At 48.2% G+C, this 25,888-nt stretch overlaps 1 protein-coding gene across 2 annotated transcripts in view; it reads left to right on the plus strand.

Annotated features, from left to right (window-relative positions):
- The window catches only part of FRMD4A (FERM domain containing 4A), a 358,568-nt gene that overhangs the window by 175,687 nt on the left and 156,993 nt on the right, over positions 1-25,888 (plus strand). For both annotated transcript variants that reach the window (XM_047755369.1, XM_047755370.1), the window contains exon 3: positions 13,368-13,462. In XM_047755369.1, coding sequence (XP_047611325.1) covers positions 13,368-13,462 — 95 coding nt within the window. The remainder of the gene's footprint in view (positions 1-13,367; positions 13,463-25,888) is intronic.

The raw sequence follows: 25,888 nt of genomic DNA on the forward strand, positions 1-25,888 counted from the left end.
GAGCAAAGAGTAAGAGACACACTTTTGTCCTGGTTTGCCTTTATCCCTGCTGGCAGCACCACCCCTCCCCCCCCCCCCGCCCAGACACACACACACACACACATCCTTCCTCGGCTCCGCTTAGTAAGGGTGGTTGGAGTTCATAGGCTAGACTCCCCTCTGGAAGGGTCCCAGTCAGCAGGTAGTGATCCCAGCTGCTGAGGATGCTCTCTGACACCTCCTGAGATGGACACTTTGGTCTTAGAAGGCACTTGAATCTCATAGAACTGAGAATAAGGAGGGATGAGCTCCCTTAAGTGAAGCCTGAGAAGGGCCTGGACCTGGGAACAGAACTCAGTTTTTTTCCCTTCTTGGGGCTGCACGTGCAGCATATGGAAGTTCCTGAGCTAGAGGTCACATCGTAGCTGCAACTGCCAGCCTAAGCCACAGCCACAGCCACCTGGGATCCGAGTTGTGTCTGTGACCTATACTGCAGCTTACAGCAACGCCGGATCCTTAACCCACTGAGCGAGGCTTGGGATCGAACCTGTATCCTCATGGATACTGGTTGGGTTCTTAACCCACTGAGCTACAATGGCAACTCCAGGAACACTGGTTTTGATCAGTATGAAGGCTTCTTTTGCTGAAATCCTTCCTGCACCTCACTACACATTGATGGATCCATTCATCCAACCATTCATTCAGGGACCCACCCGGGCAGTTATTTAACATTGACCATCTGGGTCAGACTCTATGGAAACAAAGATACAGGCGATGCTATTCCCATGCCCTAGACGCGGTCTGTCTTGAAGAGGAATAGATGCACAGATGCACATGTCACAAGAACTTCCAGGGAGGCTGATGGAGCCCATGAGCGCGAGTCTAGCCATCGCGCTGCTGGGGCCGCCGGGGTGGAAACTGGAGAGAAGGGGTGTGAGATCGAGACAGCTTTCTCCACGCGGGGTCTTGAATTAAAAAGGCAGATGGGGGAGCAGAGACAGAGGAAGGGCCCACAGGAGCCGATCTGTAGGGGACGAGCCTGGCAAGAGGGGAAAGAGCAGGGCCCCCCGACACAGGTGGGAGCAGAGGAACCCCACGCTTCTCCCTCTCTCCCACCCACCCTGCCTCCGGCGTGGGGTTCTCCTCAGGGCATGCTTGCAGACCTGCCCAAAAGGAGATACACATCCAGACCACTGCCTGCCTCCTGGCATCCTGTACCAGCAGCCCAGTCTGATTCACCCCACCCCAGATCCAAGGGCCCTTGGCTCCAATCACCTGCTTTCGCTTTCCCAGTGTGATTTTTTGGATGCAGTTCCTTCCTCTGGCCTTATCAGTGTGCAGGAGGCTGTTGCGCTTTGCCTGAGTTGGGACCGGCTCCCTGTCTCTTGTGTGGCTTGGCTTCAGTGTCAAGACAGACTGTCAGTGCCAAGCCGCCTAATGGCTGACATTAGCCTGTGTTAAGAACCTAATAAAATAGCGCCTCCAAAATTCCTGGCCAAATTCACTTATGCAAATAAATCTTAACGTAAGGCTTCTCCCGGAATATCCCGTGGGGTTTCGGAGACAGCTTTAGAATCTGCTCCAAGCTGAGAGGGTGGTGCACAGGGCGCTGGGGGCTAAACTGCAAAACTGTTGATGAGAGCTGCATTTCGGTCTTTCCCAGGGACCGGGTTGAAAGCAGGCAGCGACCGCCCCTTCATGCGTGGAACCATACGATAAATTCCTTCTTGGGTGTACTCCCAGAAAAAGGCTGGCCTGTGTGTGCGAACTTAGCCCGCTTCTTGGATCCGCTCACAAAGCCCGTGTAACCTCATCAGCGGCAGGAACGAGTTGATTTCATGTGTTTGAAGCATAGGGTTTTAATTCCTCATTCTGTGCTATTTAAGATTTTGTAAGCCTCCTCCGAACCTTCTGGAAGTGGGTGGGGGTAGAGAGGGACTCTAGGCAAATAATAAAATAATATTTTTGATCCCAGGATGAGGGTATCTCAAGCGCACGTTTTTTCTTTGGACCCCGCGGCACATCATCTGTTCTCATCCACTTAATTAGCTTGGCGCACGGAAGGGGCCGCGGTGCTTTTTGCCTTGTTGTTCTCTCTCTGACTTCAGCGAAACGGCTCTTCAGGAATAAATCTTTCTCAGGCAAAAGTTGATCTCCCCTCCTTCACCTCCTGGGACACCAGTGCCTGTGCACTTTCTCATCTCTCTCTCTCTCCCACCCCGGCGAGAGTGCTTTTTTAATTATATTGAAAATGACATCATCGGTGGAGCACAGTGTCTCTCGCCAGCATGTACCTGCCAGCACTTTGCAGGAGCGATGGGGAAAGGGTCCATAGGGAGGGGACTTGGGGGACTTCCAAATTGAAATGCTGACAAACATCGGAAGGCCAGTGCCTTGTCCCCGATCCATTCCTGGAGCAGGAGAGAGATGTCTTTCTCCTCTGGTCTCGGTACATGTTAACCCCAGAGAAGCAGGAGGCAGGGACAGAGGTGAGAGAGTAATTCACTCTAGTGAATGAAGGCGAGCATCCCCGAGCGGACCCTGGGAGCAGAGACGGGACACTATTTAGGGCAAGTGGACCCAGATAAGTGCAATTCCAAGGGACGTCTCCGGCTTTCTGTGCTCCTAACTGCCTAATGATGATTTATTCATGGTTCCTGAGACAAAGGGTATGACAGTTCACTCGAAAGAGGATTTCGATTCCGATCAGAGTAGGTCCTTGTCAGAGCGATGAGAGGATAAGTACTTCTGTGGGGATTTAGTTACTGATGGAAGGAGAAGGGGGAGCCTGCCGTTACTCAGCCCCTTTCGTGCACCAAGTACTTTATAAATGATCATACATTGACCCCTCACAACGACTCATAGATGTTACTGTCCCAGTGTTTCACAGTGAAGATAAATGCTGATCAGTTTACACATGGGGTAGAATTGGGTTTCTCAGCCCTGTGGTCTGACTACAAATTCTCTGCCCAGGTTGCATGAAAGGGGCACGTACATTTTACGATCAGTCACAATGTGTGTATATTTAGATGGATCAATTACAGCAGCATTTATATATTGTTTTAATCTCCTTGCAACTCCCTACTCTCCCCACCATCGTACTAGAAGGCAAGCTTTCTGTTTCTGGCATGTTGGTGATGAAACCATATTCTTTGAACACCAGCCACCACCCCAGGAAAAGGACAACAGGTGCCTCTCGTAAGTACCTTGGAAAGGTAGCAGCCAGCCTACCTATCCTGGAAGACAGCTCCCCGCCCCCTCTTCCTCTCTGCCGTGTTACCTTCTGATCCCTTTACTAATGAAACTCCTAAGAGCTCCCAGCTACCCCTACAAAATTGGTGATTGGAATGAGTGAGACTTGCCCAAGACTTCATTGCTTTGTGGACCACACAGAGCCAGCTGGTTTCAAAGCTCTGATTTCCTATCTCTTGGACAATGCCCTTCTCTCCTCTCGCTTGAACATCCCATAAAGGGAATAATTCAGTGTGCAGTGTCTTGAAGCCCTCAAGTTTGAACGGGTCTGGGTGCTATTTAACCTACTGGAAAGGTGAGCCTTTGGCCAGTTTGACCCTGGAGAACTCACATCACCTCCCAGCGACTGTCTGGGTGGTGTAGGTCCACAAAAGTAATTTACTACTCCCTGTAGGACAAGATCGGGTCATAACTGAGTCTGCAAGGCAGGCTTCGAGCTAAAGAAAAAAAAGAATGTGGTGGACATCAGGACCGTGGACAGTGGATCCCCTTAGCATCCCCTCTGTTTGTTTCCAGCACCTCAAAATTGGGTCTGCAGACTTGCCAGCCCAGCCTTGGTAGAGGCAGGTTGAGTACTGCGTGTCTTTTTGTATTTTCACCTCATCAAAATAGTTATCATTTCATGAATGCAGAGAGGCTTCTAAGGGGAGCCGCCCCAGACGAGCTGTCCCTGTGACATTGCCCCGAGCAGGCTGGAGTCTGGGGGTTACTGTGTCATCAGCAGGCGCTCCCTAATGAACACCTGCCCGCCCGCCCAGAGTTCCCAAGGGGCACAGCTCCTGAATAAAGCAGGCTTCCCAGCCGGCTGGCAGGAGCACTTTGCATTTCTGGAGGAGTAATAATTACGTACGCCTGTCAAAGCCTTCCCATTGGGCATCCGTCAAATGCCGGGATGAGAAAGACTCAGCTTCCCAGGCTGAGAGCAACCTCAGCTTTGCCCAACGCTGGCACCAGTGTATATCTTAGCCAAACGTGGAAGAGGCTATGTGGAAATAAAAGGACCAGAGCGAAGGAATAAATGAGTATGGTATAAAGGATAATACCTAGGAGGAGTAGAACGGGAGGGGATGAGCAACTGGAAAACCAGAGAGGTTGTTCTCTCGAAGTCATGATGCTGAGTAAATGGCTGAGTCTGTTGGAAAAAGAGAGAATGGGGAGGGAAGAGACTAAAGGAAGTTGGTGGCAGGGAGAGGTCAGGTAAGAGGAGGAGATGCTCTGAAAGGAGGGGGTAGGAATACAGACACAGCCCATCCTTGCCTGGATATATACGTGACTTTGCCAAAGTTTGCGTCACAGCATCCTCCGTGGGTGCCTGGAGGCATACGACACCATTGAAACCCTGGGACTCTCTTGCATCTAGGAATAGTGTAACAGCATATGGTATCTGGTCCCGTCCTGCTCCACGTGGCACCACAATCTCTGCCTAGCAGTTCTGTGCTTCCCCCAGCCTTGAGAGAGTGTGTAGGTTTCACCCTCTCTTTGGTCAGCATTCCCGCCAGGCTGCTGTAACAACCAGTGACCCTCCACTCTCTCCCAATCTACCCATACACACCTTTAGAAGGCACCTACTGTGTGTCAGGCATGGCAGTGGGGTGCAAGACTGCAGATACCCATCCATCCTGATCCTTGCCCTCCGGATGCATGTCGTCCAGCAAAATTCTATTGCGTTTAGAAAAAAAGCAGCTTCAAACCCCTCCTGTCCACGCTGTTTGTTACTTGCTGGATCTGTTCCCAGTATTTAAAAATCAAAGCTCTGGAGCCTGTACCAGACTCAAGCCCCTTGCCTGCCCTGTGACCTTGGGGGGGTTGTGACCTTGGCCGCACTGACACTTCTCAGCCCCAGCGTCCTCATCTGTACAGTGTTGCTGGGTTGTTTCTCAGCCCAGAACCGGGATGGGGGAGGTATGCAGAAGATGATGGTGCTGGCAGGGAGAGGGGCAGCAGCAGCAGGGAAGCTGGGGAGGGGCCAGGAAACCTGGACTTGAACGTGGTATGTGCAGTGTCAGCGTTTTGCCTGCCAGGACGCACTCCCCCCCAGCCTCGGTCATTGATACCCTTTGTTTTCTTCCCTTCCTGTTTCAGATCGCTGCAGGCTTCTCTGAAACCTTCAGTGGACCAGCAGAGGGCTAGTCAGGCACTTGGGTCCTGGCCCCATGTGTGCTGACCACTGAGGTGACCGCCCTGGTTGGTGGACACGCATCTCAATCCCTTGAGCCATAGTTTTCTGCCCTGTCAGTTAAGTGGATTGGGTAACCAGGCTCTCTGGCTTTTTATTTTAATCCAGCATTCCGAGGTGGCTTATACCTACTTTATGGTTGAGTTCATTTGCTGGTTACTAGCTGTGTGCATTTGGCAAGTAAGTCCGTTCACTGTGCTTCAGCTCCTCCTGCATCAAATGGGGGAAATGCTGGCATCTACCCCCTGGGTAAGGATTGACTCGGTTCTGCCCTTGGACAAAGGCTGTACCCCTAAACCAGAAACTCTTCGTATTGGCTGGGTCTGGAACCAGCTTTGCTGAGATGTTTTGCTGCTGGTCCTTCCTGGGCTGGAGGTAAAGTCTCCTGTCCACTAAGGATTTAGGGTTCTGGCAGGATCCACTGAGCTTTATGACACCCCCACCCCCACCTATCCTGGCGCCTCCGAGGCTAGAAGAGCGCCTCAGCCTGCATGAAGGAAGCAACACATGCGCACACACATAAAATTTGCACACACACAAAATTTGCACACACACACACACACCCTCCCCTCGCTACGGAACCCAGGGGCTGCTCAGATGGGGCAGGAAGGAAGCCGGCCTCCCCAGCTAATCGGCCAGAGCATCAGGGGGGTGATATGGCGTCGGGGCGGGGCGGGGGGGGGGGTGGGGGGAGTGGGGGGGGCACAGCCAGACCTGCGTCTGTGTGCACAATGACCTCATGCTTTCTCTCCATCCCTGCCCCCCACCCCAGGATGAGGGAGCAGCCAATGAGCACTTGGCTGCTTATTGCCCAGCCCCAGGGGGAGGGCGGGAGCCAGGCTCCCAGCTGCTCAGGGAAACACAATTACAGGCAGGGCTTCAAAGAAGCCGCAGGCTCCGGCGATTCAGGGCTACTCCTCTTCACCCCCCCCCCCAACTTCTATTTAGCTTTTTAGAAAAGTTGGGAAGAAAGGGCGCGCTGACCGTGCTTTCTTCCCACCCTCAGCACCGGACTCTCTGCCGTCTCCATGGCTGCAGCCAGTCCTTCGGTGGCCAGGCATCACCCTTTCCTAGGATGGGGCTGGCAGTGCCATCAGGGTGAGCGGGCAGGCATGGCCCACTGTCCCCTGGCAGCCTGGTGGTCACCGTGTGCCCTGCAGCCACAAGCGAATTGTCCAGACCAGCCTTGGGGTGGAGGGAGAGGTGGGAGGGTCAGTCTCTCGGCAGTGATTCCCCCCAAAGCACAGATGGGAGCCATTTGATGTTTTAATTTTTTTTAATGCAATTAATTCAGAAGTGGCCATTCCATTGATTTAGAATCTGTGAGCTGCCCCCAAGGGAATGGTGGATGACAAGAGAGGGCTTGAGGGGAGAATTCATAGAATTGAAGACCACGCTGTCAGTGACTGACCCAGGGTCAGCTCAGAGACAAAGGCTTTGCCACCTGGACTTCTGGACGTGACCTCCTTGCCAAGAAAGTCAATGGCATTATAAAGAGAAAATGCAGATACTAATAAAGGGTTTTCAACTGAGATCCCATTTTACTAGAGTCTCAACCAACCAACAGATTTGGAGTTTGCGGCTATGCAAACTATACGCCAGGCACTCTGTGTGTGTGGCGGGGGTGGGGGGTGGGTGGGTGGGGGTATCAATTCCCTGAGGTTGCTTAACAGATCACCACAAACTTGGGGGCTTAAAATAACAGTAACCCATCTTCTCGCAGTTCTGGAAGGCAGAAGTCAAAATCAGGCTGTCAGCAGAGCTGTGTTTGTTTCCTCTGGAATTTTGAGACGGAAATCCATTCTTTGCCTCTTCTGGCTTCTGGTGGCTGCCAGCCTTCTTTGACATGTGACTTTGTCACTTCAGTCCCTGCCTCTGTTCTCACACCACCCTATCTGTCGTCTGTGTGTCAGTGTCAAAACTCCCTCTGCTTCCCTCCTAGAAGGAGCCATGTGATTGCATTTAGGGTCCACGTGGATAATCCAGAAAAAAGCTCTTCCTCTCAAGAATCATAATCACATTTTTTTTTTTTGTCTTTTTAGGACCATGCCTGTGGCCTATGGAGGTTCCCAGGCTAGGGGTCGAATTGGAGCTACAGCTGCCGACCTACGCCACAGCCACAGCAATGCCAGATCCGAGCCTCATCTGCAACCTACACCACAGCAACGCCAGATCCTTAACCCACTGAGCAAGGCCAGGGATCAAACCCGCAACCTCATGGTTCCTAGTGAGATTTGTTAACCACTGAGCCATGACGGAAATCCACATCTTTTATAATGTGAGGTGAAACCAAAGGTACCAGCCTTTGGGATGTGGACATTTGTTTTGGGGGAGCAACCCATTTAGCCATCTACAGGGCTACAGCAAATCATGTCCCCAGAAATTCACCATGTTCCTAGCAGCATTCTTCACAAAAGCCAGAACATGGAAGCAACCTGTGTCCCTTTATGGATCAATAGATAAAACGTGGCAGATACATATAGTGGAATATTATTCAGTTTTTAAAAGGGAGGAAATTGTGACAGGGTGAAACGTGAATGAACCATGAGGATGTTACACTCAGTGAAAGAAGCCAGGCACAAAAGAACAAACACTGTAGTTGTACTTAGATGAGGCATCTAGAGTCATCGAGTTCACAGGAAGAGAAAGCAGAAGAGTGGTTACTGGGAGCTGGGGTCAGGGGGCATGGGGAGTTGTTTAAAGGGTAGAGCGTTTCTATGTTGCAAGAGGTTTTAGGGATCAGTTGCCCAAAAATGTGAATATTCCAAACAGTACGGAATTGTATACTGTGGCTAAGATGGTAAAGCCTCTATTGTATGTTTTGCCACACTTTGAAAAATGTTTGGATTGAAATTGAAAAATGTTTTGATTAAAATGCATTTATACAAGCATGCATACCAAGGGTAAACAAAGTCCACGTGGTCAGCACTATAGGAGTTCAGAGGACTGTTTCGAGGTGGGGTGATCCGGGAGGGCTTCCTGGAAGAAGTGGGCCTCGAGCAAGATAACTTTTAAAGGGGGGGTGGGAGGAGAGAGGATTTTTGTGGGCAAAGGTTTGGAAATAGAAATGAGATTGGTCTTTTCTTGAATTCTGACACAAATAGGTTAGACAGAAATGAGTACTTTTGGAGGAATTGGGCCAAAGTAAGATTGGGTAGGTAAACGGAACTTTTGACTTCAAAGACTGCCCTTAAATCCCAGATGGACATTTCGAACTTGATACCGTTTTAGCGATTATTCTAATAATTCCTGGGTGAGAGATTGAGGGTCTGACATAATGATGATCACATAAGACATTCCCTTTGTGCCAGGTACGTGCTCTAAGCACCTTCTGCAGGTCGGTATTAATTCATTAAATCCTCAGTTCATCAATGCAGCCCTGTGGTGTGGGAGTGGTCATCAGCTCCATTTTGTAGCCGAGGAAACGAAGGAACAGAGAGGTCACGAAATGTGCCCGAGTGCAAAGGAAAGGAGGAATGTTCACTGATAGATTGAAGACATCTGGGGCGGGAGTGGAATCCAGAATGGCTGCAAAGTTATTTTTAGAATGAGTGACTGGACCCTTGAGAAGGTTGGGCAGATTTGGGGAAGGAAGAAACTGAATCGAATACTAAGTTTAAAATATAAAGCATCAAGGAATTCCTGTCATGGCTCAGTGGTTAACGAATCTGACTAGGAACCACGAGGTTGCGGGTTCGATCCCCGGCCTTGCTCAGTGGGTTTGTGATCTGGCGTTGCTGTGAGCTGTGGTGTAGGTCACAGGTGCAACTCGGATCCCGCATTGCTGTGGCTGTGGCGTAGGCTGAAGCTCCGATTTGACTCCTAGCCTGGGAACCTCCATATACCGAAGGTGTGGCCTTAGAAAGAGACCAAAAAAAAAAAAAAAAAAGAATCAGGATTTCCCATTGTGGTGCAACATGTTAAGAATCCAGCTAGCATCCATGAGGATGCGAGTTCGATCCCCACCCTCGCTCAGTTAAGGGTTGGGGATCCAGCATTGCCGCAAGCCGTGGTGTAGGTTTGCAGATGCAGTTCAGATCCAGTGTTGCTGTGGCTGTGGTGTAGGCCAGCAGCTGCAGTTTAACTCCAGCCTGGGAACTTCCATAGGCTGTAGGTACAGCCGTTGGGGGGGGGGGGGGGGCGGAGAATAAAGAATTATCTTTAGGACAGGAATCCAGTTCTTTAATCTAGTTCATCATTTTAAAGGTGAGAACCCTGAGGCTCAGAGAAGTTATACCGTTTGTCCAAGAGCTTTTCTCTGGGATGGATCCATGTTACATGGAAAGGAGAGTATGAGTGATGATAAAAAACAGTCTGTGGAGAATTGGAGAACAGCCAGGGTACCACTTCGCCATCTGAGTGCTCTCTCTGGACTTTGCCTGGACAGCTCCTGAGGTCCCTAGAAGGATCATGACACAGGGGTGTGCCCAGAGCACTCTATAGCCATACACCCACAGGAAGTGTTCTTTTGATTGAAATGATCCGATCATGTCCCAGTTTGGAACATTGTGTAGACCGGGCCTATTCCAGAACCCTGGATTTGCTGGTATGTGCTTGTTCCCCCCAGAACAGTCCAGAGCCCATGGGAACTCAGATCTTCGAGGAAAAGGCAGACATTTATAAAGAGATTCTCTTTGTCAGACATGGGAGGAATAAAAGCTTAGGAGACATGGAAAAAGAATCTGAGATCAAAAAAGAAAATGAGAGAAGCCAGTGAGTGAACACATTACCGGCCGAGAGAAAGTCAGTCTTAAATGTCGTGACCTCGGAGGGTCGGGATGATGCCAGTGACCCAGGACAGGCTGTTTCGAACCCAAGACGTGCAGGGCTGGCCTTGCTCACATGGGCATTGAGGTCCTGGCCAGGCTTGTTCTGTAGAGCTTGAGTGGGCTACGGGCTGCGTTACTGGCCTCACTCCCGGGCCAACCCTGCAAAACCCCACAAATGTTTACAGCAAAGTAATTGGCAAATTATAATCAGCAGATTCTGTAAACATCCCTTCAAAGTACATATTACCATAAAGCTTTCTGCTTACCCAGCAACATTCACCCAAAGAGTATAAGAACCACTCGGAATGATGCAGTTCATTAATCACCGTGGCATCGAGGTGGAGTATTGTCTTAGTTTGCACAATCAGGAAATCCCAGACTGTTGCCTCCTGTGGTTTTAAACACCCCAAGTAGGGAATTAAAGATCCGATGCCTGAATCAATCAGGACAGGCCAGGTTATGCTGTGATGACAAACAACCCTTAATGTCAAGGTGACTTAACAGCAAAGTTTATTTCTCACTCATGCTGCACGTCCATCAGGGGAGGTGGGAGAGCTCACTGGCCCTGATGGAGCAGCTCCCTGCTGGGGTGTGGCCGGTCACCATGACAGTAGAAGAAAGAGTGTGCCCTTTAAAGGGACTTAAGATTCGAGTGTTCTGGGGTTCCAGCTGTGCCGCAATGGAAACCAGTCCGACTAGAAACCACGAGGTTGTGGGTTCAATCCCTGGCCTCGTTCAGTGGATTACGGATCTGGCGTGGCCGTGAGCTGCGGTGTAGGTCACAGACACGGCAGCCAGCAGCAACAGCTCCGATTGGATTCCTAGCCTGGGAACCTCCATATGCTGCAGGTGCAGCCCTAAAAAAAAAAAAAAAAAAAAAGCGATTGGAGTTCTTTCCTCAAGGCACCTTCTGGCATCTGTTATCTCCCCCTTCGATGCCTTTATTTCCCTGTGTGTAAATTGTGGCTAATACAGACTTTCCCTTATTGAGGGCGGTGTATAGGATCTATAATTACTGTTGTATGAAGTAATGGGACTAACGTTTTTAAAAATTTTTTAACCAAAGGTATGCTTCCACATGGGCCCTGTCCTTGAAAACAGTCAGTTTGAGGTGATAAAGTTTATTCGAAGGTTGCTGCTATTGTTCAGAGCGTTTTAGTTGCCTTCAGTGTATAAATAACCAAGAGAAAAATTTTTTTTACTGTAGAAATTTCAGTATAAAAATGATTGTGGTAACAGGCTTAAGCATAGGGGCATGTTGCCATGAAGAGGCCAAAAGTCAGTGTCAGTGAGGCTCTGGCGGAGGTGGGGTGGCCTCCATTCTTGTGAACGGTTCAGTGTATCAAGTCAGTTCCCTGGCTCCACAGCTCAGAAACCTCAAGGGAAAACTCACATTAACCAGCTTCAAAGTATCTGATGTATAAGTCAGTACCAATGTACAAAATGTCACATGTTTCAAGGGAGCGGTATAACCCTCACCCAGACAGGACCCTCAGGGCTCATGATCCTTGACCTCTTGCCCAGGACGTAGAGTTAGCAGAGGTGGCGTGGCAGAAGGATTGTCCATGGGGCCTCCGAAGCTGGTCTGACTTCATTTGGAATCCTGGCTTTGCTGGGGGAGAGCCTGCCTGACCGTTGCACATCTCAGCATCATCATTGGCAGAGGAATGTCAGTCTTTCCTTTTAAAGGATAAAACAATCATATAGGAGACCACTTGGCACAATAGGTAGGACAGGGCAGTACCTCAGTAAGTTCTTTGGAAGGCATGAGATGAGAAGAAGGGTTGAATAGGTGATGGGAGGGTTCAGTGACTGGCTAAGGTGGCCCCATGCCTACATTTTCTGCCATAGTAAAGGCCTTTTGGGGACTCAGATATTCAAGGGCTCTAGACTAAGACTGCATTCGCTTCCCTAGCTCATTTCCATTTTCTAGACTCCCCTCTGTCCCCACCTTGCACAATACCCACCCAGTCCATTCTGTGGAACGATTACTCTACGTAGTCATGTTATATACTATCATTCCAGCCCTAAGAGTCATTCTTTTCTCTTCCCGAGTGAATGTATGTATCTCTGGTTAATGCCATTGGGATGTTGGCCTTGACATTTAACTCTCAAAGACAATGAAATCTTACCTCTGTCGTTTCCAAGTTTGGGCTGGAAACCTCACCGTAACCCCTAAGAACCCAGAAAGGATGACTTTGTAGTCACACGTCATTGTATAAAACCAGTCTGATCCAGGATGCTCCCCACCTCCCCCCCCCCCATCACTATTCATCTGACTTGACTTTACATGATGTCTGCCAGTTGAAGAAAAAAAATCAAATCCATTTTGAGTACAAGAAGACTTAGCACCAGCGAGGATGCTTTTACAAATGTGACAAACCCTTCAAAGGCAAACCACAAAAATTGTCAGAATGTTGAAAGAAATAGTAGGAATGATAGAAATGCTGCGAGTGCTAGAAAAGGGATGGCAAATATTTGGACAGACAAGTTATAGTACATTGCAGTCTGAAAATCAGCCATGCTACCCTACATTTGTTCCCAACCTCTGCATGAAATGCTTTGCATCTGAGCAGCCAGGTACCTCATGGGGATAGAGGCGATGCTGGCAACCCAGCCAGCAGCATCCTATCGCAAACACAGCCTGAAGCTTCAAGAGCCACCCCCTTCACCTTGGATCCTCCTTTATCATTCCCTAGTGATGCTCTGAGGTGCCACATTTACCCTCCTGCCTCCCCCTACGGTAGATTTCTACTCTTTATGAAGGAGGGTTTTACATAAAGTCCTGAATACCCTGACAATTACAGAGATTGCGTTTTCACTTTTTCGCTTTATAGGGTGAACAGAATTATAGAGCATTAGACGGCATTGATTTTTCAAGGCGGATTCTTCTGTCGCTTTATGTCTTCTCGGGGGAGGAAGCTCTGCCCTGGCTTCCAGCCGATTCCCATCACGTCTAGCTCTCTTCGTTTGGCCCTGGGGAAAACTACCAGGAAACATGGCGGAAGGGCTCCATCCATTGATGGCTGCGTCCTCGTTGTCTACTTTGGGGCTTTATAGAAATCATTTATACAGATGTTCTTGAGCTTTGAGACATTCCCTTCCAAAAAATTAGGTAAACCTGTGATTGCATGTTTTAGGAAAAGTAATCCCCCACCACTTACCCTTTTTCTGTTTTGTTCTCCCGCCAGCCCAAGCTTTTGGCCAAGGAGCTGCTTGACCTCGTGGCATCGCACTTCAATCTGAAGGAGAAGGAGTACTTCGGAATAGCCTTCACAGATGAGACGTAAGTGGCCCTCGGGTGTGCAAAACCTGAAATCGCACTGTCTCAGCTGTCTGTCGTGAAGGCCACTTGGGTCTTGTGGTTTGGGGTCACTCCAAGTTCATCATATGACATTCAAAGGCCTGGAGTGGCCTTTGTGATCATTCCTGGAACGGCCAAAGCATATAATTAGGGCAATGCTAATATTATGAAATTATTAGGTAGACCAGGTCTCATAATCAAGCCAGTTCGCGTTCAGACCCAAAATGTTTATTTATTTTTTTAAGTGCCTTGGTATGGGGTTTGTTTTCTATTAGAGTTAAATGAAAACTTCTGGGAATGAAACAGTTGTCTCCAGTGTTGGAGGAACAATAACAGGAAGTGAATGCAATGATAAATTCAAAATGAAAAATATCTGTGCAGTTTCTCTGTCGACGCCAGAATTGAATATCACAGTCAAAAATTCAGATCACTCATCCAATGAAAAGTACATTTGCTTTCAGTGATCTTTCAGCTTGGCTCTAAAAAGTGGCGTTCTGTGACACAAGGAAGGAATATCTTTTTTGTTTGTTTTTTAGGGCTGAACCTGCTGTATATGAAGTTTCCCAGGCTAGGGGTCTACTCAGAGCTATAGCCATAGCTGGCCACAGCCACAGCCACAGCAACACAGGATCCAAGCTGCATCTGTGACCTACACCCAAGCTCATGGCAACGCTGGAACCTTAACCCACTGAGGAAGACCAGGAATCGAACCCGCAACCTCATGGTTCCTAGTTAGATTCGTTTCCCCTGCACCACGATGGGAACTCCAAGGAAGGCATATCTTACTGAAATTTCAATTTCCTCCTTAATATACTGTTAGCAAGAGTGGACAGTGAACACCTGCACAGCTTCCTAAATAAAAACTAGCTGTTCTAGGAGTTCTCTGGTGGCTTACTGGGTTAAGGATCCAGCATCGTCACTGCCATGGCTCAGGTTGCTGCTGTGGCACAGGTTCAATCCCTAGCCCTGGGAATTTCCTTTTTTCTTTCCTCTGTGGATATACGTACATACATGCGTACGCACTCCTTCAAGTCTCCAGAGTTACAGAGATGATTTCCTCTAATACTCATAGATCAGGGTTAGGGGAGCAGCCAGACAGCACGGCAGAGGGAGGCCATGCTCCATCGATCAGATGGTACCATCGAGGCAGGATGGGCTCAGGGGCAAGGACAGAAGGCAGCCCCGCCAATCGGTAGGGGAGATGGCCCGGTGTGTTTGCCTGAGGACTTGCAGATGGGCAGGGTGGCCATAGGGTGGGCAGGGTGGCCGTAGAGTTTATTATTCCAAATCAGGCCCCTTGAGTGAAAGGGAGTATAAATCAGGATGATCTTGGGCAAATTGGACAACTGCTCACCCTCTAAATTAGCGATCTTTCAGGCGGTGGTGTGATCACGGAGCAGCATTGCGCAGAGTCACTCTTGCCTCCAGAAAGCCCGGGGGACAGGCTGGCCCGGGGCCCGAGAGCCTTCGGGACTGAGCCAGAAGAAAGGCAGGAGTGGTTGCTTCTGGTCTAGAAGGATCTCTGTGCCCGCCGGTGGGGCCGAGTCAGCAGGGCTATGAACTGGGGGGCTGTGGGGGGGAAGGAGCCAGCAGAGAAATTTTTTAAAATGCTTTATGACAAATATACATTAAATATACATTAAAAATAACAAAAGCACGTGTTTTCCACCCTTTCTCCTGAGAATCACTTTAAACCCCCTGATGGCCATACATACATGTTTTGCTAATTAGAAGAAGCCACAATTTCAATTAGTCATATCCCGTTGTTCCCATCTCCCACATACGTTGATTCTTCTGAAAGAGCCAGTGAACTTGAGACGAGTGCCAGTTAGAATTCCCTTTTGAATGAACAAGAGTCAGAGGAGTTCCCATTGTGGCTCAGCGATACCGAACCCAACTAGTATCCATAAGGATGTGGGTTCGATCCCTGGCCTCGCTCAGTGGGTTAAGGATCCTGGGTTATTGTGGCAGTGGAGTAGGCTGGCAGCTGCTGCTCCAATAGAGGAGAGAATAAGCATGTTGTCCTGGACCAAGGAGACGAAGAGCATCTGATGCTGCAGGTCGCAGATCGCGGCACTGGTGGCAACAGCCAGGAGGAGGGGAGATGGTCAGGGAGAAGGTCACTCCTCCCAGGAGAGACACCAGCAGGAAAACCACCAGCACCGTCCACCTGTCCCATGAAATGGAGCCTGCCTGCTCTGGGTCTTGGCACTTCTGGCTCCCTGGGCTGGCCGGGAATGTGTGTGTGTGTGTCTGTGTGTGGCCAGGCTGGAGGTCTCCCTAGACTGGTGGAACTGGCAGCTGCAGAGCCCTGTGGGGGACACAGTGGAGGAGCAGATGAACCATCATCTGGCACAGTCCAGAGGAAAAGAGGCCACCGCCATCCTCTTTCCCCAAGTCCAGGTGGGAGGCTTCTCCCGGCGACTGTAGGGGTGGCAGGCAGCCAGCCGAGATCAGTGCAGATGACCTGGCAGCTGGCAGACGGTTCCTGGGAAGGAGGTGGCAGATGGGCCTGACTCACCGGGAAGCGGTGAGTGTCGGGGGCCCCAAGGAAATCAGGAGCCAGGCCTCCAAGGGACCAGGGTGAGAGGCAGAACAAAGGGGACTCAGGGTTTGGTCGGTCGTAGGCTGACAACACCTGGGGCCACAGGCATTGGCTGGTAGCCTCTTGAGTCATCTGAACTTTTCTCCTTTTCCTAGTGAGAAAGGGATGAATGGAAATTGTCACAAAACGGAAATTGTCACAAAACGGTGCCTGTAGGGGAGGCATGGTCAAGGGTGGTGGGGATTATATGTCAATAACCACTAGCCTTCACACTGGGCACCACTAGCCACTAACCCAGGACCATTTAATAGCTCTGTTTTTAGGAGTTCCCATCATGGCTCTGTGGAAACGAATCCAACCACGAACCATGAGGTTGCAGGTTCGATCCCAGGTCTCGCTTAGTGGGTTAAGGATCTGGCGTTGCCATGAGCTGTGGTGTAGGTTGCAGACAAGCCTCGGATCCTGCGTTGCTGTGGCTGTGGCGTAGGCCAGCAGGTGTAGCTTCGATTGGACCCCTTGCTTGGGAAGCCCCAGTGCCGTGGGTGTGGCCCTAAAAAGCAAAAAAATTTTAAAAATTTGTTTTAATTAAAAAAAAATAATAGGTGTATTTTCAGATTATTCATGTGTATTGTGTCATGGTGTGTGTGTGTGTCTGTGATTTCTTCAGGGGCTAAGCAGCATATTTTATAATAAAATGCAGCAGAACTTTCATCCTTTATTGCAATCCACAGTATGCCCCATGCATTTGTGTTTTTCCTAGTGCAAGCCAAACAGGAGTAACTTAGAAAATGCTATAAGCTGTAAAATACTGCACCAGTATTAGACATGACCAGCGCTGTCCTCCCTAGCAGTAGAGTATCTGACTCTCGGGCCATATGTGGTCAGTGAGTCTTTCAATATGAACTGCTGTTGATAATATTATGTAGGATCTGGGTGGCCTAATATAGAGAAAAGAAATATAGAGCCACGTGTAGACAGAGCATCGGAAATTCTCTAAGCTGCTGTCACCCCTAAGTTGTATTTGTGGGTAGTGTCTGAGGCCACGGGGTAAGTCTCTGTGTCCAGGGATATTTCCTATTGTTGATTAACAATTGGGCAGGATTAAAAGTAGCTCCAGCTTTTTCTTTTTTTAATTTTTAAAACTTTTTATTTTGAAATAATTAGATTCACAGAAAAGTTGCAGAGATAGCGAAGATTCTCATATACCCCTCACCCATTTCCCCTAATGTTAATGTCCTACACACCAAGTGATAATTATCCGTACTAAGAAATTGACAGCGGTGCTATATTAGTAACTGAGCTGCAGAGTTGCTTCAAATTTCATCAGGTTTCCCATGAATGTGTTTTTCTGTTCCTGGATTCAAGTGCAGTGAGCCTCTTTTTTTTTTTTTTTTAGGGCCTCACTAACAGCATATGGAAGTTCCCAGGTTAGGGTCAAATTGGAGCTGCCGCTGCCAGTGTACACCACAGCCACAGCATCGCAGGATCCAAGCCGAGTCACTTGATCTACACGCAGCTCATGGCAATGCTGGATCCTCATCTCACTGAGCAGGGGCAGGGATTAAATCTACGTCTTCCTGGATACTAGTCGGGTTCGTAACCACTGAGCCACAGTGGGAACTCCACATCTTACGTTTTTAATAATTCTGCGTGAATCAAAAGAGATAGGAGTTCTCTGGTGGCCTAGTGATTAAGGTTCCAGCATTGTCACTGCTGTGGCGCAGGTTCGATCCCTGGCTCAGGAGCTTCCATGTGCAGGTATAGCCAAAAATTAAAAAAGAGAAATATACAGGCAGACCTTGTTTTATTACACTTTCCTGTATCATACTTCACACATGCTGTGTTTTTTACCAGTGGAAGATCGGTGGCAGCTCTGCATTGAGCAAGTCTGTTGGCACCATTTTTCCAGCGCCTTTTGCTCATTCCATGTCTCTGTGTCATGTTTTGGTAATTCTCACAATATTTCAGACTTTTTCGTTATTACTGTATTTTCTTTGATCTGAAGGCTCAGATGATAATTAGTATGTTTTAGCAATACAGTGTATTTAATTAACATGTGCTTTTGGGGGGGGGCCCACACCCATGGCATATAGAGGTTCTCAGGGCAAGGGGTCCAATCGAAGCTGTAGCCGCTGGCCTACACCACAGCCACAGCAATGCAGGATCTGAGCCACCGGTGCAACCTTCACCACAGCTCACAGCAACACTGGATCCTTAACCCACTGAGCGAGACCAGAGATTGAACCCACATCTTCATGGATGCTAGTTGGGTTTGCTAACCGCTGAGCCACGACGGGAACTCTCATATGTACTTTTTTTAAAAACAATGCTATTGCATAGTTAATAGACTGCAATAGAGTGTAAACATAACTTTTATATGTACCAGGAAACCAAAAAATTCTTGCAATTTAACTTATTGCAGCATTCACTTTATTATTTTGATGACCTGTAAGCAAGCCCACAACATCTCTGAGATGTGTCTGAGATAGTTATGTGAGTATCTGGGTCATGGGGATGCGTGTGCAAACAATGACATTTTGGTAGTTTTTTTTTTTTTTTTTTTTTTGCTATTTTAGAGCCGCACCCACAGCTATGGAGGTTCCCAGGCAAGGGGTCGAACTGGATCTGTAGCCACTGGCCTACACCACAGCCACAGCAATGCAGGATCCGAGCCACATCTGCAACCTACACCACAGCTCGTGGCAACACTGGATCCTTAACCCACTGAGCAAGGCCAGGGATCTTCACAGAGACATCCAGTCCTTAATCCTCTGAGCTACCATGGGAACTCCGAGCCTCTTATAAATTTGACCTTAATATAATTATTAATGTTTTGCTACAGATGTGGTTCTCAACCTTGGCTCCATGTTGGAGTCACTCAGGACACTTTATAAAATGCCAGTGCCTGGGCCCTAACCCCACAAAGTCTGATTTAATTAAATCTCATGTCATACATTTTAAGGATTGTTTGTTGAATACACTATAAATAAATATCCATGGGGCATTCCCATCATGGCTTAGTGGTTAATAAACCCGACTAGTGTATTAGGATGTGGGTTTGATCCCTGGCCTCACTCAGTGGGTAAGGATCTGGCATTGCCACAAGCTGTGGTGTAGGTCACAGATGAGACTCAGATCTGGCGTTGCTGTGGCTGTGGTGTAGGCCGGCAGCTGCAGCTCTGATTTGACCCCTAGCCTGGGAACCTCCATATGCCGCAGGTATGGCCCTAAAAAGACAAAAAATAATAATGAAATAAATATAAATAAAAGGGATGAAAACCCTTAAGTATTTAGGAAGCCGAGGCATAATGATAAGAAACTTGGTTAGCCATTATTGCGTATTTTAAAAGCCGAGTACAGTGAGACTGCACGTGCCAGTTAAAAAATGAGTCTTTCTTAACCTCCTTAATCACAGGCCCTTGCAAAATTTAAGTTATATTCCCTCACCCCCACAAATATTTACACACAAAGTAATTAATGCTTCAGTTTTAAAGGGTTCACAGACACTCTGAAGCCAGAATCTAAGTTTAGGAACCAATTAAAGATTTTTTAAAACAGCATGCGATATCCTAATTAATTGAGTCATTGATGGATACTTTAAAGGAAATGCGAATTATCCAGATAATTAAGGTCCAAAATGCCCCCTCACACTAGAAATGCATTAGTAGACCCATTGTCAGGGCAGCGGGAGAGAATTACGTGTTTCTGCAGCATCCTTGAGTCCTGTGTCCCTTGGTCCCAAGACTGGCATTGGCTAAGTTTTTTTCCACCCTTTTTGGCCACCCCTCAGCATATAGAGCTCCCGGGCCAGGGATCAGATCCAAGCTGCAGGTGCAACCTAAGCCACAGCTGCAGCAACACCAGATCCTTAACCCAACATACCAGGCTGGGGATCGAACCTGAGTCCCAGGGTTCCCAAGACACTGCCAATCCTATTGCACCACAGCAGGAACTCCTGGAAAGGGTGCAGTCGATGAGCATCCTGGTTGCAAGTTTATGTACAATTTAAAAAATCAAGTAGAAAAGCCATGTTCCAGTTGCAAAAGAAACCACCACAAGATGCAGCTCTGGGAATCTAACTTATTTAGAAATAGGTTTGGGATTTCCAGTCATTAAGGGCTCCATCCCGTGAGACTGAGGAGAGGATCGATGGCTACCACCTCGGCGCCTGGGTCATCAGAGCTGCTTCTGGGAACAGGGCATTCAGCGTTCGGGACCGTCTCGGAGACGGCTGGCGTGGACCGCAGACATCCCAGCAAACAACAGTGCCTTCTGTTCAGTAAACAGAAAAGGGCTTCAGCAGAACGCTCCCTGTGTGCAGCTAAGATAAGCAGAAAAGAAGGGGACAACCAGAGGGGGCCTTAGGGACCCCGACTTTCTCCTGACCTCTTCCTTCCCAGAGCAGGTGGTCCTGGGGACTGGGATCCTGGACCCGGTGAGCAGAGTGAATTCTCACTGAGTATGGACATGGTTTAGGTAAGGCCAGAGCAGTGCCTACGCATGAAGGGCAGTCGTGGAACCTATAGCAATATTGATCTGTAGGGCTTATCTGAAGCCAGGGGATTCTGTTTCTTGGCAAATGTTTATTTAGCATCCACTCTTGCGCCTGGAGATACAGAAGTAACTGACCTTTGAAGCCTTGGAGAGTGCGTATTTTTGGTCTAGACGGTAAATATTAAGATACAGCATAGGAATTCCCTGGCTCAGCGGGTTAAGAACCTGACATAGTGACTGTGAGGATTCGGATTCGATCCCTGGCCTCACTCAGCGTGTTAAGGATCTGACGTTGCTGCAAGCTGCGGTGTAGGTCGCAGGCGCGGCTCCAATTCGACCCCTAGCCTGGGAACGTCCGTATGCTGCAGGTGCAGCCGAAAAAGAAAAAGATACAGTATAGACGGTGCTAGAAAAGAAAATTCGGAATAGTCTTGAGAGGACATAGTGGAACAGACAGTTCTTTCATGTAATAAAACATTAAAAGCATACATTCAAATGGACAAAATAGCATGACCGATTTATCCTGGCTATTTTGTCTTAGTCTTTATCTGAGTGTGTGTGTGTGTGTGTGTGTGTGTGTGTGTGTCTGTCTGTCTGTCTGTCTGTCTGTCTGTCTATCTTGCGGGCTCTCTCTCTCACTCACACACCACATACTTGAAAGGCACGATTTGAGGGATTCTAGCTAAATCAGTATCTCTGAGCTGTCCTTGATGAGTGCAGGTACTTTTGATTCAAAGACAATGAATAGTGGGAGTTCCTGCTATGTCACTGTGGGTTAAGAACCTGGGCGTCGCCTCCAAGGTGGCATGGGTTGGATCCCCAGCCCAGCACAGTGGGTTAAGGATCCAGCATTGCCGCACCTGTGGTGTAGTTCACAGCTGTGGCTAGGATCCAGTTCCTGGCCTGGGAGCTTGCATGTGCCACGGTGGGGCCAAAAAGGGGAAACAAAACAATACAAAATAAAGCACTGAATAGGGACATCTCCTTGCTTTTGAAGAACTCCCCAGCCACCCTCTCCATCCGGTGACATCTGTAAGCATCTCATTGGCTTGGTCTGGCTTTCTTTGGACATGCATGCCATATAAATCAGTAAAAAAAAAAAAAAAAAAAACCCACTCTAAAAAGCACAGTCTCATTCTTCCCTGAGATCCGAGAAATGATGGCTTCATAGGGATTCATGGCACCTGCACCCTTCCGTCATCCTCTATGAACAAAGCTGTCCTTAAAGCCATCTCTATTGAAGGTGCCAATGCTGGGACCAAAAATCTATTTGTATTATATATAGAAGCTAAAAGCCATCTGTTCAATAAATGCCTCCAATTTCTGTTGCCTGGAAGCAATTGCATATTTATTACTGACCTAACAGTTTGACCTATTGCATCCATAAACCAAATGGGTGTTATCTTGCTCAGCTTTAAAGATAGTTATCAGTTAAGCAATAACAAAAATACTCTGAATGTATCTGCTGAGACTTTTTTATTTTTTATTTTTTTGCTTTGTTATCGGCAAGTGCACTGATGTGAATTCTCAAATGAGAAATCAATGAGATAATGAAATCCAAGCTATCAGGCATCTCTTAGTTAAACCGTATAGAGAAAATGCTTCCCAGCCCACCCTAACTTAAAGGGGAGACATTTTTTAAAACAGATTTGAGGAAGAGATTGGATGCCGGGACCGCGAGGTGTTACACAGGAAAGAAAAAAATATGGACAGCGAGGAATCCTTGCTGTTATTGGGTATAGGAAATGTGACTGAATTTGACACAAAGAACAGAAAATAGTTTTAACAAACTGAAAGTAGGGGCCTCAGAACTGTGGTTTCCTGTTTACTTGTTAATTTATCTCTTAGCTTTTGCCCCAATATGGGCAGTTAGTTACCGTATGGGACCTGGGGTGAGTCCCTTTGTAACTGACTTGAGTAGAGAGATTTTTTTTTATTTTTTTATTTTTTTGTCTTTTTGCTATTTCTTGGGCCGCTCCCACAGCATATGGAGGTTCCCAGGCTAGGGGTTGAATTGGAGCTGTAGCCACCGGCCTACGCCACGGCCACAGCGACGCGGGATCCAAGCCGCATCTGCAACCTACACCACAGCTCACGGCAACGCCGGATCGTTAACCCACTGAGCAAGGGCAGGGACCGAACCCGCAACCTCATGGTTCCTAGTCGGATTCGTTAACCACTGCGCCACGACGGGAACTCCGAGATTTTTTTTTTTAACAGGCACATCACCTGAGGGTCCTGACAAGCCAGGTACCCCTTTCTGCAGGTATCAGAACCCTGCCAGTGTGTGTCGGGGGGATTCTGGCTTCCTTGTTTTTTCTGCTTTTTGACCATTTCTTTCTAGTCATTTCATGGCTTCACAAATGCTAAACCAATATATGGCTGGGAACCAAGGAATTTCCAGTTAAATAGCTTTATCCCTAAAATGTCCTTATTTTAAAAAGTTTCATGTAGGGAATGACATCACCTGGGGAGGGGGATCCACCCACCCATTTGTGGATGACAAATGAAACATGGGTAAAGAAGATGAGCAGTGAGCAAACCCAGTAGAGTGGTGTCCAAGTGACATCCGGGTCTGAGTCTCTTTAAGCAGGGGGTCCCCACTTTCAAGGTCTCCACCAAGTGGATTATGGCTCCCAAAGGCTTAAGTGGAATCCCCAGCGGTCTGAGCGGTCAGAAATCCTGTGCCCTTGGGGGGGACTGAGATTTCTTAAGCCTGGCCCATTGGCAGATCTTGAGGGCACAGGAAGGACATTCCACCTCTCAGTTCCTCCTTGTTCCTTGAGTTTGGGGCCAGAGGAAAATCACTGGAGGCCATCCTCGTCTGTCTCTCTTCAGCAGATCCTAAGGTTTTTCCCACCAGTTTCTTTATCAAGAATTATTGCCAGACAAGACCTTAAATCTGCACGGCTGTTGGATGGAGCTTTTGTAGATTCTGTATGTATTGGGCAGCACAGGGCCAAACTCACAGCCAACGTCTTTCCATCTCCTCTGTGACCCTGAGGCCTCGGAAATCCTCCCTTTATGTAACTCTCAGACCCCAAGCCTGTATTCCCTAGAATTAAATCACCCTGGGGGCCAGTTCCCAGAGAACAGGGACAGCTCTTATGCCCCAGGGCCCACCAGAACTGTTCATACTGGCTAATGCTAAGCCGTTTCCCATGCCTTTTCTGTGAAAACCCCAGTGAAGTCTCTGGCCTGTGCCTTCTCTGTATCCCGTTCTGCTTCCTGACCAACCCTGGTGCTTCTCCCCATGGCCCCGCATGGCGTGGCTGCCCCTCATTTCTAGGGAACTCAGAGGAACATTAAACTCTCCCTTAGGCGTTCCCCTCGTGGCTCAGTGGTCCAAACCCAACTAGGATCCTGGAGGACAGGGGTCCAATCCCTGGCCTCACTCAGTGGGTTAAGGATCCCAGCGCTGCCGTGAGCTATGGTGTAGGTTGCAGACGAGGCTCCAATCCCTTGTTGGTGTGGCTGTGGTGGAGGCCAGCAGCTGTAACTCCAATTTGACCCCTAGCCTGGGAACCTCCATGTGCCACAGGTGCAGCCCTAAAAAGATTAAAAAAAAAAAAAAAGTTCCCTTCAGTGGCATTGACCCCTCTGTGTTGTCACTCAGTCATCTTTATAAATTAAGATCAGGATGCAAATCAACTGCTTTTGGAGGCAGTCACCCAATAATGAGCAAGGATTTTTGAGGCCATACTATGTGCCAAGTGCTGTGCTAAGTTCTGGGGATGATTTTTTTTTTTTTTAATGTTGAAAACTTACAACCTAGTTAGAAAGACAGACCATATTTTAAAAATAACAAATTGCTCTAGGCTGTGCTAAACACCTTGCAGATAACACAAACCAGAAGCTCTGGAGACATTTGAAAGAAACTCCAGATTTAGGCAATCCAGGAAGACGTCATTAAAAGTAAGACTTGAACTTGGCCTCGAACAATGGCTAGCATTCAGATAAAGAGGATGGAGAGACTATTGCAATGAGGAGAAATTGCAGGGTCAGAGTCCTGGGGTGAGCATGCATATGGTGTGTTTGCAAGAGGCTGAGCACACAGAGGATCCTGGGAGACTGGCCGTTTTAGGAGGCAGTAAAGGAGGGGCTGTGGCTTATCACTTCCTGATAAGGGGCTCTAACATTTGTTTTAACACCTTCCGACTAATCAAAACTACACACACTGTAACCTTATTGGGTAGATCTCTCTGTATTTTTCAGGTATGAAAAGTCTGTTGCAGAAAAGTGTGTATACAGAGTAAGTTCCATGGACTTGAGCAAGTGCAGCCACAGAGGTGTACTTGGGATGGGGGGGGCAGGCATGAGGGTCCAGAGGCGGAGCCACAGCCCAGGCTGATGTGTGGAAGGGGTGTCAGAGAAGACTTTCTGGAGGAGACACAGGAGAGCTGGGTCCAGAAAAATGGGCCCACCTTTGCTGGGCAGTGAAGGATGCTAGGGGCATTCTAGGCAGAGGGAACAGCATGCACGAAGGCGCAGAGCTTTGAAACAGCGTGAGCCCCGTGGGGCATTGTCAGCCTTTCAGCTGAGACCGGAGACAGCACTGGCATCGGACCTTCTGTTTCCAGATCCTGTGTCTTATTGGACCAGAATTTATCCCACCTTTCTGGAAGATGTTCGTCCAGTCATTTTGCTTAGAAAACTTTTTTCTTTTTTTCTTCTTCTTCTTTTTTTTTTGGTCTTTTTAGGGCCACACCTGCGGCATATGGAGGTTCCCAGGCTAGGGGTCAAATTGGAGCTACAGATGCCGGCCTACACCACATCCACGGCAGTGCAGGATCTGAGCTACATCTCTGACCTACACCACAGCTCACGGCAACATCGGATCCTTAACCCACTGAGCAGGACCAGGGATTGAACCCGCAACCTCCTGGTTCGTAGTCGGATTCGTTTCCCCTGCAACACAATGGGAACTCCTCATTCTTTTTTTTTTTTCTTTCTTTTTTTAATGTTACTGTACTCAGAGAAGAATAACCAAACATGAAAGATAACGTTAATAGAAAAAACTTTTCGTCTAGGTGAAGATTCTTGGAGGAGGAAGAGGCTGGGTTCCTCGGGTGAACATTCTACAGAAGCAGCTCTCATCTTCATCCCCAGGGCCAAAGGCTTGGGCTTAATGGAAAGAGGGATTTGGTTTTTTGTGCAAAAGGCACAGTTGGAATGAAGTCTCCACTTGGAGGCTTCTTGAGTGTTTTCTTTCATTTTTTGGAGGCTTGGAAGAACAAACTTTTCTTTATCTTTTTTTTTTTTTTTTTACACCCACACCTGAAGCATATGGAAGTTCCTGAGTTAGGGGTCAAATCAGAACTGCAGCTGCCGCCCTATGCCACAGCCACCGCAACGCCAGATCCGAGCCA

Source organism: Phacochoerus africanus, chromosome 12 (assembly GCF_016906955.1).
Source record: "Phacochoerus africanus isolate WHEZ1 chromosome 12, ROS_Pafr_v1, whole genome shotgun sequence".
NCBI lineage: Eukaryota > Metazoa > Chordata > Mammalia > Artiodactyla > Suidae > Phacochoerus > Phacochoerus africanus.